This window comes from Spermophilus citellus (genome assembly GCF_964194105.1).
Source record: "Spermophilus citellus genome assembly, chromosome: 2".
Classification (NCBI taxonomy): domain Eukaryota; kingdom Metazoa; phylum Chordata; class Mammalia; order Rodentia; family Sciuridae; genus Spermophilus; species Spermophilus citellus.
Genome location: NC_138183.1, coordinates 66,778,335 through 66,797,522, shown reverse-complemented (window position 1 = coordinate 66,797,522; position 19,188 = coordinate 66,778,335). Strand labels below are relative to the sequence as shown.

Below are 19,188 nucleotides of genomic sequence, written 5' to 3'. Positions count from 1 at the left end.
TATAATTGTGTGATCTTAAAATTAAAATGATTTCCTCAGATTCACTGGGCTTCTCTAATCCACAATAGTGCCCAAATCCTTCATGCAACATACACACTTAGAACATGATGCTGAGTCAAGCCCATCCGACCTTCCAGCCAGAGCCACTGCATGCTGCTCCTCATCAGTACCAGGGAAACATCTGGGCAGCAGGCCCTCTGTTTCAGTCAGCTTTTCAGTCTTTGTAACCAAAATACCCAACAAGAACAACTTAGAGGAGAAAATTCATCTGGGGCTCATCATTTCAGAGATCTCAGTCCTCAGATGGCTAACTCCATTGCTCTGGGCCCAAGATGAGGCAGCACATCATGGGGGAAAGATCCCATGGAAGAAAACTGCTTAGCTTGTGGAAGGTCAGGAAGGAGGGGGGTGGGCTTCAGGGAAGATGGACCCTTCCAGGGCATATTCCCAGTGACCCACCTCCTCCAGTCATAGCCCACCTGTTTACAATTACCCAATCAGTTCATTCTAACCAAGAGGGTCTGATGATGTTACAGTGCTCATAATCTGATCATTTTACCTCTGAATATTCCTGAATTAACAGGAGATTAAGGGGACACCTCATTATTCAAACCATAACACCTGCTATATACAAGTCAGCAAGGCAACTGAGTAAATGCATCCCAGAACAGAAGACACTAATAGAGTGATTTATTAAAAGGCAAATCTTGCAATCTCACTATTAGAGACGTAGAAAAGCACTACTCATTTTTGTTTGAATCCCCTAAACATATAGTAAGCTATGGAGCTATCCAGCCTGTTCCTGAACCCCTGTCACCCTAAAGATAGGGTGATTTGGTACTGTTTCTCAGAGTATCTGCCTATGCACTGTTAAGTTTTGTAGGAATTAAAATATATGAATTCTGTTGTTAATGCCCTTTGATTTCAAGACCTTAAGACTATGTTGATAGCTATCAATTTATTCCTGGAGCACATTCCCCTTATTTTCTGCCTGCCTATCTTCTGGTGTAGAAGCATAAGTGAAGGCATTTCCATGGCAGGCTAACTTGGAACAACCTCTTCAACCTGTATTTCCCCTTAGATGGCCCCTATACATTAGAGGTGGAGTCAGGGCAACACAACAAAGCCAAAGGAGATGCAAAAAGTTTGGTAAAAAGGAATTTCCTCCTGCTTTTAATTATTTTTCCTTTCATGCACCTGCCATGGGATTTGGAGTACAGACACCAACTCTGTCATCCTTTTGCTTCTCATTTCCTTTTAAATTAGGTCAGCCATTCTCATAACTTTAGGTACCATCTATACTCAGGTGACTCCCAAAATCATATCAGTTAAGACGTCTGAGCCTCAGAATCACTATTTGAATGTCTAACAAGCTCCTCATACTTAGCAAATCCAAAACAAAACTCTATGCTTCCTTCCCAAGTTTCCTACAATTACAGCATCTCAGTAAAAGTTAGCTACAATCGTTCCCGATACACAACTCAAACACTGGAGTCATCCCTGACACTTCCATCTCCCATATTCCATATCTAATCCATTGGGAAATGCTGTAAGTCCGTCCCATATGTTGATATGACCAGAATCTAACTGTTTATCTCAATTTTTACTACTGAGCATAAGTAGGAAGATGAGCTAAAAGGCTACTGCAGTGATCCCTGTCCACCTCTATTCCTTGTTCCCTTTCAATCTACTCTCCACACATTCCCAAATGATTCCATTAAAACATAAGTCAGAGCCGACCACCCTCCATTCAAAACCATGCTTTCAGTGACCTAATAAGGACTTAAATAACTCAGCCCCAACTTTTTCTCTCACTTTACCTTTTCTCTTGTTTGCTCACTACACTCCAGCCACTATGGACTCCTTGATGTTTCTAGAATACACCAGGCTAACACCCTTCCTTATGGTCTTTTCATAGCTGTTCTCTCTGCCTGGCACTTTCTTCCCTTACCTATCTACTTTATTTGCTATCTTCCTCCTGTGAATTATGCTCCCAGAGAACAGAATGTTTCTGGTCTGATCTGTTCTGTCCACTGCTCTATCTCCAGTGGCTAGAAGACTGGCTGGCATGAAACAGTTGTTCAATAGTCAAAAACATGAAGTAGAGATTTCTGTTTTAAATATGGGGGCCACTCAGAGATCACAGAGAGCATACATACCAACAATTAAAAGAAAAACTCTGCATTAAAAGGTAAATAAATACCAAGTATTTAAATACCGAAAATATTTTAAGTGAAGCAATTATATAAATAATCTTAGAACTTTTTCATGTTATAACAATTTTCTTTTATTTCCTTTTTCTCTTTTCACTTTTATAATATCATACCTATTTGAGTGAAAATGAATGAGACAAAGCAAAGTGATGTAGAGATGGTCAGTAGATTGTTTTTTAGAGAAGCATAAATTCTGTATTTGTTTGAACCCCCCCACACACACACACACATTGCAGACACCTTCAATTAAGCCTATTCTAATCTCAGCTAAGTGAGAATCCAACTTCAAAATTTCACTCCCAAGCACAGCTGTTTGACAAGTGCAGCAGGGGCCTGTCAAGACACTTGGCAGCATCATTCCTTTGGAACACAATGAAATTTTTTTTTTTGGCAACTCCTATTACTCACTGATGGTAATTAGCAAGCCAATCTTTGGAGAAAACATACAATCAAGCAACTAAATATGCCTTTTATGGAACTCCTCCTTCAAAATACATCATTGACCACAAATGGTCAATATGCACTCTTTATTTTGAACTAAATTGCCCATTGATTCACCAAGATCTATGTTCCTAACCCTGTGGTCTAGTGAAATTCATTTTTTCTGAAGTTCTAAATTCAAGAAAAGTGACGGTGACACAGTTGTTGATTTTGATTTACTACCTCAATAGAGTATGCAATTAGAGTGATTTCTCCATTATTTGCTCAGATTATACAACTCCTTCCTTGACTGGTTCCATCATAAAGGACCTGTTCCACGGCCACAGAACAAAATCAGGGTCACAATCTAAATACAGCTTTCCAGAAGCACACAATGGAACAGGATCGGGGTGACCCAGACAACTTGAGAAGCTGGAGTCCTCACTCCACAGTGGGTCAATGCACTGGGCTGTTGAGGGGAATATTTGTTTCAGGGAGGGACAATTAGAGGCACTTATAATAAACTCAGCCCCTGCCTCGAGAACCTGAGTACTTCCCACCTCTATTTATGATGCAGCTTGGGAACTTTCAAAAACAAACAGTGCCTGTCCCACTGTCACATCTTTACAATGACTTGTATTCCAGCACACCTCCACCAACACCTTGGACAAGTTTCGACAAGCGCAGCTGAATCACTTGAGATGGGTCAAAAGGTCAGGGCCCTGAAACTTTGTCAGCATGATTATCTAAAACCACTGGAAAGCACTCCATGCATTTCAGAGAGCAGGTAGACTTTCCACTACACAAAAGCAGCTTTTGTTTCTGTATATGTGACGCCTCTTAATTAGAATCAATGATTTTTTTTTTATTGTAGCTCCTGATAAGCTTGTTTGCCTAGCTTCATTTTCCTAAAACACTTTAAACGTTTCTAGGAAGGGTGAATGTCGGCAGAACACTGAGATAGGCCTTGAACCAGGGCTGTGGTATTGCATGGTGTTTACAATTTGTCATCCTTGGGGGTAATTTTGCAAGCTTAAACACACTAAAGAACATATTATAAAGAGCCAGGCAATTTCATTTTGTTTGAATATATTTATGGAAATGGACCAAAAGTGTCCATAGAGGCACATTGTCATTTTTTCCTTGAGTATGTGCCAGTTCATGACCAAAAGCAAGCATTCAGAGAAGAGCATTTATGACCACACTGTGTGTATCAAATAAGCTCCTTTATGAACAGATGGGGAATATTGTGTTTCAGGGTCTCAGTAAAATAGCCCTTCACACCAAATTTCTTTGCATAATAGTGGATCTCTTAGTGATTCATTTATGACCTTGCCCTTGATAATGAGCAGATCTCCCTGATGGGTGAATGCCTGTGGGACATGAAGACACTGCACATCCTCCTAGCTTGGAAAGATGATGAGCAATGGGGAATTATACACCAAGAACATGTAATTTGGACAAGGTGGGAAAAACTGAGTAATCCACTTGAGATAAGGAGAGTTTCCCCAGCAGTGGTGACTATACGGCAATGGAATCCTTGGAGAGTAAATAAGAAAGGAACAGTTGGGCTGGGGAAGATTTAGTAAGTTGAATAGCAAGTTATAGGAGCCAGCACTGATAAGAAAAAAAGAAATGGTCTTTAAGAAAACCAGTTTGATGAGACAGGGTCACCACTCATGGAAAGCTCAAAAATCAAGACTGAAATATTTCCTCTTTTCAAGAGACATAGAAAACCTAGATTAGTCAGGGGTGAAGCAGGGGGCACTTCCAGTTCCCTAGGAAGATATCATACTCTGCTTAAGTTTCCTCCTCGACACTCAGACCACACTTCCCAGCCTCCCTTGCAGTTAGTTGGGGCCATGTGATTTAGTTCTGCCCAAGCGAAGCATGTCACTTCTAGACCTGACTCCTCCAAACTTCTCAACAGCTTCTCTTTCACCCTAGACTCAGACTGCTGAGCCATGAGACTGAAGGATCCTGAGTTACTATATGATTACAAAGATCCAGCTGTACTAGAACATGAGCAAAAATAAGTCTTTATTATACCAAGCCACAGATTTGAAGTTGTCAGTTATGGAGACTAGATTATCTTAGTGTATTCCAATAACGTTCCCTTCTTGTAATTTGCCTTTTGAAAATCATATTACTGCCTAAAAGTATGGTTCATCTCATTTTTTAAAAATATTTTTAGTTGTCCATGGACCTTTAATTAATTTATTTATTTATATGTGGTGCTGAGAATCGAACCCAGCATCTCACACATGCTAGGGGAGTGCTCTACCACTGAGCCACAACCCCAGCCTTCATCTCATTCTTAATCAGAAGTTCAGAGAGCTTCAAGAGCAATGGAAAAATTAATTTGCTTTTAGATCAACAGAACACAGGTTACTTAAGAAAACAATAGGTGGCATTCTTTTTGAGAGGAGTTGAAGGAAACAAACTGTTCTTTCCTATTTATAAAAAGTCAAAAGTAGTTACTTTTTTGTTTTGTTTTGTTTTGTTTTGTACTGGGGATTGAACCCAGAGGCACTTGATAACTGAGTCACATTCCCAGCCCTATTTCGTATTTTATTTAGAGACAGGGTCTCACTGAGTTGCTTAGTGCCTCTCTTTTGCTGAGGCTGGCTTTGAACTCAGGATCCTCCTGCCTCAGGCTCCTGAGCCACTGGGATTACAGGCATGCACCACCACTCCTGGCCTACTTATTGTAAATACTTTATTATAAAAATTTTCAAATATCCAGGCAAGAATAGAATAACGAATCTCTATCTACCACCTAAGCTTCAAGAATGTGTGGTGTTCTGGGATTGTGGCTCAGCAGTAGAGCGCTCGCTTAGCACGGGCGGACCCGGGTTCTATTTTCAACACCACATAAAAAAAATTAAGGTGGGCTGCAGATGTAGCTCAAGCGGTAGCCTGCTCGCCTGGCATGCCCGGAGCACTGGGTTCGATCCTCGGCACCACATAAAAATAAAATAAAGATGTTGTGTCCACCGAAAACTAAAAAATAAATATTAAAAAAATTCTCTCTCTCTCTCTCTCTCTCTCTCTCTCTCTCTCTCTCTCAAAATAAATAAATAAATAAAGGCATTGTGTTGTGTCTATCTACAACTCTCTCACTCTCTTTTTTAAAAAAAAAGAATGTGGTGTGTGTGTGTGTGTGTGTGTGTGTGTGTGTGTGTGTACAAGCATGCGCACATGTTTGAGGTCTACTGTATGTTAATCATTGAGCCAGGTTCTGTCAGTAGAACTCAAAGGTGAATATTAAATGATCCTTGAGTATGTAGTAGAAGGAACAGACTGAATCTCAAACCCCACAAATTACTTAGTTCTGAGGGCTACAGTGAGGGTTAAAGTAATCTAGTAGCTCAGAATTTATATCATAATCATTTTCTTTCCCCTCTAACTTCCCAAAGGAGTTTTGGGGAAAGGTTTAATACTTCCTTTCTAGTCAAAATATAGCTCCCATTGGGAGGGCCAACACACTGAAACTTTTCTTAACCATTCACCATTATGTATATAAATTACTCTTTCCCAAAGATACTTCACAAAAGAAAGCTTCAACTCTGTGAAGTTGGGGAAAAATTAAGGAGTAAGGACAAGGGCCCTTATAGCATCATGGAGACACTCAGGGATGTCACCGCAGATGAGATGGACAACAAACTTGTTTATATTTCAGAATGTTTTATAAGGCTAGGTTCCTCCATTTTCCCTTCATTATAACTGTTCCCTCAATTCCAAATCTGTTCTCTTGACTAACATAATATCCTTTGAACTTTTCTGGATAAGGTTCACACTAGAAGTTATGACTGGGAATGGGGAAACCAAGTGTCAAAAGACAGAGGTTAGCAGTAGCAGTTATTTCTCATCAAATGACATGCTCAACAGGTCCAATAGTGCTGAGAAATGAAAGCACTGTCAAAAAAAAAAAGTTCAGAAACACAGAAATTATTCTGGAAAACAATCTGAGAAACTGATAAATATGAGGAGAAAGGACCCAGGACCAATCAGATGCCCTATTGGGCCCTCTAAATGCTTTCATCCAGAGCAGGACTCTCAGAAAAACAGGCAGATGACTTGACCCTGGGCAGCCTAAATCCAGTGAGGCTAGTGCTGCTAGAGCAGGAAGCTCAAATAATAAAAAAACATATCTTCCTCTCACCTGGCCTTCCCCAGTCTAGAGAGGATGAGGCCCTACAGAGTGATAGATGGTCACTAGAATCGGGCACTGTTTTTATGAAAATTTATTTGATTTTCTTTCCTTTAAACATCTTAAGCATTTAGCTCTGTCCTCTATTAATTAGTCTGAGCAGGGAAAAAAATAATCCAAAGTAAATTTCAACAGTAGAAGGTCTGACAAGCTCAGCATAAAGCGCACCAGTCTAAACCTTTGTTTAACAGTACTTCTGTCTCTTTACAGATTAAAAAAGGAAATATTTAACTAATGGAAGAGAATGTATATAGCCTCTGTCCACATCTTAATCATTCTACATAATTGATCAAATGTCTTAGGTCTCCAGTCCTCCCTAGGTTTTTAATTTTTGTCTTTAAAATTCACAACAGAAAATGCTTTTATGCTTGTCTCCATTCATGTGTTTCCCTGGCTGATCTCTTGACAAAAGAAGAAATTCATGTTTCATATGATAGCTGCTAACAGGTATATTTTAATTAAAAAATTAAAGTGTAAACTTGCAGAGATAATGGACTTGGTTGGAGGGAGTCAAAGTTTCATTTTGCATATACTAAAATACAGTGTTTGCTATCTCAATGAAACCACTTCCTCAGTTTTATTTTTTTTTATTAACTAGATTTGCACTTATATTAACTAGGCTTGTAGTTCTTCCAAGTTTTAGTAACATTATTCCTATAATAAGGCCTTCACAAATCCTTGCAGTCTTACTTCCTACCTAGTTGTGGTCTATCAAACTTCTTGGGAACTGTTTTTTCCTCTGGGCTCTTTCATACCTCTGTGCCTCAGCTTGAATGGCCTCCTTCCCTTCTCTGTAAGAATTAACTACTCTCTTCTTTCAAGACAGAGTCACCTCCTCTGAGAAGCCTGCCCAATCTCTATTGGCATATTTGAAAACTTCTTCCCCTATTTTCCCATTAAAACAATTTGCATAGGTCTATATCACAGCCCTTGCTTTACTATTTACACTGTTATCCTCAGAAGACTGTGAGCTCCTCAAAAGAATGTCCAACCTAGCTCTGTACTTCCTGGGTTGCAGGACAGGGTGTGATACATGGTTTATGTCCAGTGACCAAAAGAATGAATGAACTTGCTTTGGGTGGGCCCATTAGTACATATACTATTTGGGTAGGTTAAGGACACAACCCTGTTTTCCCATGATGATGCTGCCTTAGACTAATATTCCAGTGAAATAGGAATCCTTTCATTCTCAACAGTGTTCTGACTTGAATAAGAAATTATATAGTCAGCCTCGGTTGGGAGAACTGGGTATAACTGGGTATAACTCAGGCATATTGCCCTTGACCACACAAAACCTGGTCATCTCATTTTCCAACTTCTCAACAACCTCTCAAATTAATCATTTTAAATTCTTTTTAAAAATTCTTCTCCTAAAGAATTTATCCCGCCCCCAGCACTCAAGTCCATACCTATGTCCCAGGAAAATAAAAACAAATACTGTGCTGGAAAAATAAGAATATACAATCTTCATTCTATTTTCTCACCAAATTCTATAGGACAATGGCACCTATTCAGACTAATCAATCTCTCTGCTAGATGAAGAATATGTGGCTGCCTAGAGTTGGAGCAGATGTGAGATCAAGCTCTGGTCTGGGTTTTCCAACCACACATCCATTGCCCCAGGTTAGAATAACCATTGTCTTATGGATAGTCTAGAAGTTTCAGCTCAGTAACTATAGCAGAAACTAATAAATCTGCCTACAAAAAAAAAAAATAAGCATCTCTTTCCAAATCATTCTGCCCCAAACTTGAAGAAGATGTTTCTGAAATATCAAAGAGAATCAGACTACCTCTTTTTTAAGAAGCATAAATGTGTTTAGTTTGTTACTCCACACAAATTCTATCTGGACTCAAAGATATCAACACAACCACTTAAAGAAGAGATAATTAAGAAATATTCTAAAGGTCACAAAAGACATTTCTAATAAATTGCCAAACTAATTTTCCACAATGGTGCAGTCTGAATGAACTAAGAAAAACAGACTTTTAAAACTATATATGAATAAACCTCAAAAGGTTTGCCATATACCCCCTTAACCTAATCATTTATGACAAGATTTACATAGTGCTTTCTAATTTTAAAAACATTATTTCAGGGCATAAAATTAGAGAAGAACCTCAAAATAAATATGAACTAAAAGGAACATTAACCATCATGTAGTTAATGATTTTGTTTAATGAGAATAAAGCCTCAAATATTTAACCTCTTAGAGTTGTTCTCATTATCTATTATTTTTCATTAATCCTAGAATCACAGGGCAAAGAAACATAAACCACAATTTACTTTGAAACATTTGCCCAAATCTGCTATACATTTATTTTTAGGACAAAGTTCATAAAAGGCCACTTCTCCAGGTAAACTGGATTAAAAGCCTTCTAAAGGGAAATCAAATTAAACCACCACCAAATGGCTGGTTTCTAAACAGTGCTTTGGGATGTGAAATCCGATTTGACAGACGCCTTATAGACTGTGGTCAATTCCCCCATCTGATGAGAATTTCTGTGGTTTTGCTTTTACCCATACTAAGAGGCTCTTAATTTACAGTGACATATATATGTCCACAGTATACTCGACATGTATATACATAGAGAAATATGTTTGTATCTCTTTCTTATATAAAATCACTGGGGGAAAAAATCTCGAGATTTGGTTTTACTTTTTAAATCATTGAGTTTGCATCTAATATTTGACAGACTGATGCCTTGTGGGATACGATTTGGAAGCTACACTCTCTCTGATCTTTACCAGATGTTTCACTGGTGCTGTTTCAGCCTCAAGAGACAAAGAGGATATTAATGTTAATTTTATTTATTTAATCACATCAGGCAGATTTGATAAAAGAGAAAATCCAATATTTTGGTAATTTACCAACTCTTCAGAAATGTCCATAGTAGCAAAAAAAAAAATGTTTTGAAGATCACTTTATATTAAAAGCAGAGAGGCTACATCATGGTTGTGAGGAAGAATTCTCTTACCTCTAAAAATGGGAAAGATGTGACAGATCTGTCAGTGCCACTTTTAACTCAGGGAGGCAAGAAGTAGCAATGACAGATATATACATCAACACAAGGCCCATCCCGACCTTTAATTTACTATTAACTGCAGAGAAAGAATACTCTGACCATGAGATGGACACTGTCAAAAGCCTCCTGCCACCACCAGAGTTTCTGTAGTATCTTCTTTTTTTTTTATTGGTTGTTCAAAACATTACATAGTTCTTGATATATCATATTTCACACTTTGATTCAAGTGGGTTATGAACTCCCATTTTTACCCCGTATACAGATTGCAGAGTCACATCAGTTACACTTCCACTGATTTACATATTGACATACTCATGTCTGTTGTATTCTGCTGCCTTTCCTATCCTCTACTATCCCCCCTCCCCTCCCCTCCCCTCCCCTCTTCTCTCTCTACCTCCTCTACTGTAATTCATTTCTCCCCCTTGTATTCTTTTTCCCTTTCCCCTCACTTCCTCTTGTATGTAATTTTGTATAACCCTAAGGGTCTCCTTTCATTTCCAAGCAATTTCCCTTCTCTCTCCCTGTCCCTCCCACCTCTCATCCCTGTTTAATGTTAGTCATCTTCTCATGCTCTTCTTCCCTACTCTGTTCTTAGTTACTCTCCTTATATCAAAGAAGACATTTGGCATTTGTTTTTTAGGGATTGGCTAGCTTCACTTAGCATAATCTGCTCTAATGCCATCCATTTACCTCCAAATTCTATAATTTTGTCATTTTTTAATGCAGAGTAATACTCCATTGTGTATAAATGCCATATTTTTTTATCCATTCGTCTATTGAAGGGCATCTAGGTTGCTTCCACAGTCTTGCTATTGTGAATTGTACTGCTATGAACATCGATGTAGCAGTGTCCCTGTAGCATGCTGTTTTTAGATCTTTAGGGAATAGACCCAGAATCATGAAATTCATATGGAAAAATAAAAGACCCAGAATAGCAAAAACAATGCTAAGCAGGAAGTGTGAATCAGGTGGTATAGCGATACCAGACTTCAAACTATAATACAGAGCAATAGTGACAAAAACAGCATGGTATTGGTACCAAAACAGGTGGGTGGACCAATGGTACAGAATAGAAGACACAGAAACCAACCCACAAAACTACAACTTTCTTATATTTGATAAAGGGGCTAAAAGCATGCAATAGAGGAAGGATAGCATCTTCAACAAATGGTGCTGGGAAAACTGGAAATCCATATGCAACAAAATGAAACTGAATCCCTTTCTCTCGCCATGCACAAAAGTTAACTCAAAATGGATCAAGGAGCTTGATATCAGAGACAAGGCATCTGATAGAAGAAAAAGTTGGCTACGACCTACATACTGTGGGGTCGGGCTCCAAATTCCTCAATAGGACACCCATAGCACAAGAATTAATATCTAGAATCAACAAATGGGACTTGCTCAAACTAAAAAGTTTTTTCTCAGCAAAAGAAACAATAAGAGAGGTAAATAGTGAGCCCACATCATGGGAACAAATCTTTACTCCTCACACTTCAGATAGAGCCCTAATATCCAGAGTATATAAAGAACTCAAAAAATTAGACAATAAGATAACAAATAACCCAATCAACAAATGGGCCAAGGACCTAAACAGACACTTCTCAGAGGAGGACATACAATCAATCAACAAGTACATGAAAAAATGCTCACCATCGCTAGCAGTCAGAGAAATGCAAATCAAAACCACCCTAAGATATCATCTCACTCCAGTAAGATTGGCAGCCATTATGAAGTCTGTAGTATCTTCTTATCTCTCACCTCTGTTTTTTATTCCAAGGGGAAAATGAACTACCCTTGATCATCGCCAGGACATTGATGATAATGAAGACATATTCTCTACTAAGTGTTGCCTCCCCACACTTTAACCTAGACAGGGGAGGCTTTCATTTATCTAGAATTTGTAGAGTACTTGTTTTCAGTCTTGACTGCTCATTAGAATCACCTGAAAGCCGCTCCCCAGACAAAACACATCACAAACTCAGGTGAGAGACCCAGGTACTGGTACTCTGTAAAGGTCTCCAGGTGAGTCAAATGTCAGCCAAACAAAGAATAGTGCTTTAGTGGAGAACAGCTAAACTGGAAAAATCAATTCTTCTGGGCTTTATGCTCACCTGAAAATGGCATGTATGTAAGGAAGCTGAAGTGTTATCTTAATTTTCTTTCATTTTTAAATAGAACACATACTTCTGAAACATTTCACACGGAGAAGTTTACGAAACATAACAGATACCCGTGGCACCTGTATTGCCACCACTGAGTTTAAGAGAAACTAATATTTTGCCATATTCATGTCAGTTTTCCCTCTTTGGAAAGAAGATGAAGCAAAATCCCCACATCCTATTTCTTTCCTCTCTAGAAATATCCCCTATCCTAAGATTACTGGTTACTCTACCCACAGGATTTCATTCCTTAACCACACGATTATTGATCTACAACAACTCTATACTTTGCTGTGTTTAAATGTACATAAATTGCATTATACTGCATTAACCCTTTTGCATATAAATTTTCACTCAACAATTTTTGAGAGTTGCTCATGTTGATACATTCATGGGTATATTCCAATAATTTTAAACTTCTTTACATTATTTCATTAGGAATAAATCATAGTTTATTGATTCATCTTATGTATGGAGAGTTATTTACACTTTTTTAAAAAAAACACAAATGCAATAAACATCTTTTCTTGGGTTTCTCTGTCACCACATGCAAGAAGCTGTAGTTTACACACTTAGACATGATTCTAGTGGATATGCTTAGCTCCAACCTTACTAGGTATTCCAAAATCACTCTCTAAAGTGGTTACACAATTTACTCTCTCCAGAAAAGTCAGAATACTCCCCATTCCACATACCCTTATCAATACTTGGTAGTATGAAAATTTACTCATTTTGGCCTATATAAATATTTTGAAGTGTTAACTAATAGTTATAGTTAGATAGTATTTTCCCTAAGATCCCTTCTGGTCATGTTATTGTGGTCATCATATCAATGCCAAATCTTACCAAATAACAAACTAAAAGACATAAAAAATCCTTCTACAGCTTACAATAAATTTACTTTTCCTCAAAAAATATGCTACAGGGGTGAGATTGTAGCTCAGTGGTAGAGCACTTGCTTAGCACGTGTGAGGCACTGAGTTTGATCCTCAGCACCACATAAAATAAAAAAAGAAAATAAAGGTATTGTGTCCATCTATAACTAAGAAAAATATTTTTAAAAATATGCTACATAGTCAATATTGGCCCATGAACCCATACATCAGGCCATAAAAGAAGAATGGGGACATGGCCCCAGTGCTGTATTTATTTTCTTATGTTCATGAACCAATGTTACTTAAAAAGCAAACTACCCAATGTTCAAGCCAAAGAAAATACTCTAGGTTTGGCCAGGCAAAATGCCTGAGGAGAAATGAGTCAATTCATACAAAATTCAAAACTGTCTATGGTCAGTGATATTTTCATGAAAATCTGTGGGTGGGTAAAAGTTTTACAAAATTCCTTTTTTCTATTGGATAAAAATCATCCAGGAAAAATAAGCAAAATTTAAGTGGCAGCCCACATTCCCCCTAATTCCCTTATTAACACTCCCTAACCCCCCAGCACAACTGCTTGCAGTTGTGCACAAAGGCAAGTACTGGCCTTTCCCACCCTGGCAACAGAATCCCATGCCCCTGATCACTCTGTCCTGATCAGATAAGTTTTCCCAGCAGAGGCACTAACTGAGCATGCCTGGCCTCATTCAAAACATACCTTCCTGGGAACACTATCAGGCCAGGCACTGCACACCCTTAAACTTAATGGCAGAAAGACCTATGTATGGCAAAAACATTCTCAGTGTGCGCTTTGTTGGAACCATTACTATGGATACAGTTAGAGATGGTTGACATAAAATGTGTCTCTGGGTTAGACTTTATGTTGTCCTCCTACACAAATCAACAGTTTGAAAAAGAGACAAATTCTGGGTCTCCATGACTTGTTCTAACTTGGAAACCTAGAACCTTACCATTTCAGGAAAACTTATCAGAATTCCCCATAGTTACACTGGGAATGCCCCCACAGTTTTTTTAACTCCAAGATTTACCAAGGTTGGGAGTGGGTAAACAAAGGAAGGTCAAAATAGAATGATTCAGCACATAGAAATTGCTTTACTGAATAGACAGCAGTGAATGGACTTGAGTCCTTTTAAATATAATACTGCTATATCCCAGTTTCTGATTTAGCTGAGGTCTGTCTGTCTGCCATGGCCTTTACTTCTCAAGGCCTTTTTGTCCATGGCTGGGAATATCTCTGCCATTGAGCCAGGCCTGCAAAGAGAGCTTTGCACAGAAGCAGTAAGAATGAGATCTACAGAACGGTGGGATTATTTGGGTGGGGAAAGGAAAAGAACCCATCCTCTTCTTACAGCAATTGAACCAAATAAATAATTCATAACCCTCCCTTGGTTTTGCCGTCTACAGTCCTGAGTGATCAGAACCCCAGAGTTCTGGGTAAAGCTGGGGAGTCATAATCAGAAATTCTGAAAATGCATTTTCCCATGCAGGAAAGGGAATTTGGCACTGAGGGAGGACACCAGTGGCAGCCTCTTCCTGTAAGTAGGCTGTAGCCCTCTGACACACCCTCCATTTACCATAACTTCCACAAGCTCTTTGTGCTTCTTGTAGTCATGGTCACCAAACACAAAGGGGTCATCTGCCCTTTCCTGGGTCAATAAGCAATTGAGTGAAAATGATGAGTAACTCTATCATGGAAAATTAAAAGCAGTTAAGCATACATAAAATAGACTGGACCTTTTCATTGAAACTGCTCCTAGCCTTTGCAGCATGTGACACAGCCACAAAAAGCCAAAGATCACTTCTCCAAAAGAAGAATGTGGTCATTTTACTTGGCAGGATCTTTAGCTTTGATTCAACTACCTTCTGATTTTAAAGCAATGAAACATCCCAGTGTTAAAAGTTCTTTGTGTCTGGATTCCAAATGTGTAAACATTCATTTTTCAAAAGCAGAAGAATACATTATTTCAGGTGGGCATCCACTTTAAGCACAATGTCTTCTATCCATGGACTACACCTTGAGAGGAATGCTAAATTTTCATGCAAAACATTCACTGCCAGTAGGCTACAGTCCTACAAATCAAGCAGATGACGAGTAAGTCAAGGGTCTTCAGAAGAAATGAAGTCCATAATATGTATGTTTATGTGAAAATGGATGTCTTCTTGCTATAAATATATATTCCCAAGACTGGAATTGCAGCATTAGTCAGGTCCTAAGAAACCCTGCCTTGGATAAACATATTTGCACTATGATATGTGTAAGTAAATGGTTTGTGGTTCTAGATTTAATATGCTATTAAATTAGCAACCTGCATTTTGCAAAGATTCCATCTAGAAGTGGGGAGTGGGCAGATTAAGAGAAAAATTACCTCCCATACCCATCCTGAACAGTACAATAAAGAGCTATGCAGAGGTCTGCAAACATTTACCTTTCAGCTTATTCTTTCACTCAACTATTTCTATTTTTACTATTCAGCATGCACTTCAGCAAAAGTCAACCTTATAAAGTTACACATCTTTAAAAAGTCTGGGAACAGTGGGAAAATGGGGAAATCCTGTTGCATAAAAATTAATTTTGCAATGCAGAAAAAATTTCTTTGGATAATTCAAGGCTTTATGTTTATTTCAGTAAAACCAAATCCAGTAAACTATTTTCAGCCAGGATTAGTCAGAACTGAAAGGTTGGACTGTTTTCCTTCAGAAACTGAATGTCTTTCCTGCCTGCAATAGGATGATGTGTTCCAAACAGAGTAAATGGAATTGCCTACAATTGCCTGTCTCTTTCTGGCATTTTTAATGCAGAACCCTACTGAAAGAGTGAGGTTTTGCCTCCTGGAATGTAATTATTCCTTTCACTCATAGAACCTGACATTCTCACAATATATCACCTTCAGGTTTTCCTTAAGAAAAATCACAACATGGGGCATAATGTAACCATGAGAAATGCAATTTCATTCCACCAAAAATTCTTAAAACTCTTTCAAAAATACCTACTGGATGGTGAAAAAGTGCTTCTAATACTTACATTACAGATGTCACCTGTTTGGTTTGCTTTTACATGAATCAGAGAACCTGGCTAATCTACAATGAGACATAAACATGGTCCAGATTCTCTATATCACGACATGCTATAGAGAGAAGGGACTGGGGTTGGGGAATCACAGTCCAGATAAGTTCCTTTTTAAAATAATTTATATATTTCACATATTTAGTGACTTCCATCATACTCATTATCCAGGGAGCACACAGAATTCTCAGATTTTAACTCTGAAGAAATATTCCTGCCCATCTAAATTAATATAAACCATATGTTCTTCTTCTTCCAAGAGTTAAGTAAGCTGTCAGATTGTGCAAAGCCATCCCTGTGATCCCAAGGGTGATGTCCCATTTGTAAACCCCGAGGGCTTCTCTGAGGTGTGAAATTATTGTGAAATAGTTTAAGAATCATATTATTCAAATATAGTAAATTTTGACCAGAAACAGAGTTCTTGGACTGATGCCGGGAAAAGGGGAAGGCAGGGGAAAGTGACACCAGGCCCACTTCTTTCAATGCCAAAGGTACATTAGGCACATTCCCTAATCCACTCCCTCCTTATATCTTTCCACAAACTCTCTCCTTAAAATTAGGTGAGATCCCTCCAGGTTCTGCTTTGTGGTATCCTCTGGTGTTTTTATGCTGGCTATAAATCATTAACTAGTCCCACAACTGGAAAGTACAGTGTGCAGGCGTGTGGGTACATGTAGCAATAATTTTACTAGCCAATTTGCTAAGTGGTAAGTTCCTTTCTTAAATATCAGAACACCCCTTTCCCCCACTCCAAGTCTCACCCAGTTTTGGGAGGGAAAGAAAAATCTGAGTATTTGCTTTGGAAGAGAGCTAAAGCTCGCTGGTGGTGTGATGTGTGTTCCCTTGCTCTTGCACGTCCACGCACATTAAGGAAGCTCCAGTTTGTGCCTGGCCAGCATTTTTTTTCAAGATTACAGACAATGGGGCAGACTGGCCTTCCCTGCTGATCATGCACCCTTTCAGAAGAGAATCTAGAAATGGAGAGAAACCAGCAGCCACTAGCCATCAGAAGAACCTTTCCCTTCCTCAAGCTGAAGACGTATCCAATCTCATGGACATCCCCAGCACCACACATCCAAACCCACAAATGAAGAAACTGTCCTCAGACCTGTGGGCCAAGTTTAGAAAAATACACACATGAAATACAAATGCTAGGCCTTGGAGAAAGGTCACTCCTGGGCTTCAGAAACTCACCGTACACTTGTTGGGCTTCTCCCCAGAGTGGACCCTCATGTGGATCAGCAGTTTATAGCGGGCGTTGAAAGGCTTGTACCTTCTAGGGCAGCCAGCCCAGAAGCAAGTGAAGTCTTCCCCCTTTCGCTGATCAATGTGGACCTTCTCGATGTGCCGCACAAGTTCCTCCTGCTGGTCATACAAGGCGCTGCAATCTATCCAGCGACAACAGTGCTTGCCCCCACCATCATCCATCTCTCCATCATCGTCCAGGGTGGCTTGAGGCAGTGCCAGTGGCTGGCTGTGGGCCACTAGCTCTGGGTGATGAAGGTGAGGGTGGGCATGGTAGGGTGGTGGGGGACCTTGAGGCGGTGGCAAGGGAGGTAGGGGGGGAGCAGGTGGCAGATCCAGGGTACCACCTGGGAAGTCCTCCAGTCGCTCAGTCTTGAGCATGCCAGAAGGTTGGCCTTCAGGGCCCGGCAGGCCATGCTGCACCACCATATTGTTGACCTGCCCGGGCTGAAGGCCACCGTGCTCCAGCTGTTGCATGCGCTCATACTCCAGTACTCCATCATCACCATAGGCCGGTAGCGCCAGGCCACCACTGGTCACCAGCACACCCTTCTGGCTGCCAGGTACTGCACATGGCTGGGGAATACAGCTGCCGCGTACCCCTAGGAAATGCCCGTAGACCTCTGGCTGCGGGGACATGTTGGCTGGGGATGCCCTCGGCCCATTGATATAGGCAACCAAGGACGTGGGTGAGGTGCGGATGATGGTATTGAAGTCTATCCCGATGCCATCTGACAAGGGCGACAAGGACAGTGCTCTCTTCTTTGAGCGGGCCGAGTGGGATCTGGTGGATGAATGCCGGGGACTAGGGTAAGGAGAGTGGGTATTTTCCATGCCAAAAAGATAGGATGGCAATGAGTTAGAGACGCTATTGCTGGACATGGATGTCCCCGGAGGAAGGCCAAGGAAGTCCCCTAGATCCACACCATTCTGAGAGCTATGGTTGGAGGAAAGTGAAGGCAGAGCCCTGTAGCCCTGAGACCACTCTTGTTTCACACTCAAGGCCGATTGACTTTCCGTGAGACTCAAAGTCGTGGATGCCAGAGACTCCCGTGAAATAAGGGACCTGGAACAGCAGCCAGAAGAGAAGAAAAAAAATAACATTTTAACAGGATATGGATTGCTTAAGAGCTAAAAGAACATTGCACTTACAATCCCTTATGTATTTCCCCTAATTACATTCTCCACCAAACACACATTCTTGGGTTCAGATAAAATCCAAGGCTTTTGGTTCCAGGTAAATAATATTTTCCCAAGAAGCACAATAAAAGCTAATGCTTACTGAAATAATAAAACAAAAGATATATTGTTATAATCTCAGAACTTTAATTATAATAAATAGTGCTTGCTTTATTTTCAAATATCCTTTTTAATGTAAGGGGAAAATTAAAGACCTGGGAAAAATTATTAATGTCTGTCACAGCAAACTGAATAATCAAGTATTTGTTAAATACCTACTGTGTGCAGTATGGTATGATAGGCTTTGCAGCACATACAAATCTAAACCGAGTACCAGCCTTTAAGTAACATCTATTTGGGGAGGTAACATTAAACTTTACTTCATTTAAAAAAAAAAAAAAAGAGTAAATTCTTAAAGTCAAAGCGTAGTCCAAGGGATTCAGAAGCTTTACAATTTAGTTTCACTGATATTAACAAATTAGTAAAATAATAATAATAATAATAATAATAATAATAATAATAATTAAAGAGCAATTTATACTGTCAGTACTCAGTTACAGTATCAAATCATCCCAGTAGGTGAAAAATATATATAAAACACATGGACTGGTTTCAAGTCTTAATTTTTTAAATAAAACATAGCTATAATATATAAGGAGTTCAAACTAAAATCAAGTCATATTTAGAATTACATGCTGAGGCCATGTAAGGTTTAATCACACTTGCTTGCCTTGGGTTTTTGATGAGTTCTTGTTCTTAAATCAGAGCAGCTTTG

General features: G+C 39.3%; 1 protein-coding gene across 13 annotated transcripts in view; it reads right to left on the bottom strand.

Annotated features, from left to right (window-relative positions):
- The window catches only part of GLIS3 (GLIS family zinc finger 3), a 441,268-nt gene that overhangs the window by 280,342 nt on the left and 141,738 nt on the right, over positions 1–19,188 (bottom strand). For all 13 annotated transcript variants that reach the window (XM_081281071.1, XM_081281074.1, XM_081281076.1 and 10 more), the window contains one exon: positions 17,184–18,300. In XM_081281071.1, the coding sequence (XP_081137197.1) occupies positions 17,184–18,300 (1,117 nt within the window). The remainder of the gene's footprint in view (positions 1–17,183; positions 18,301–19,188) is intronic.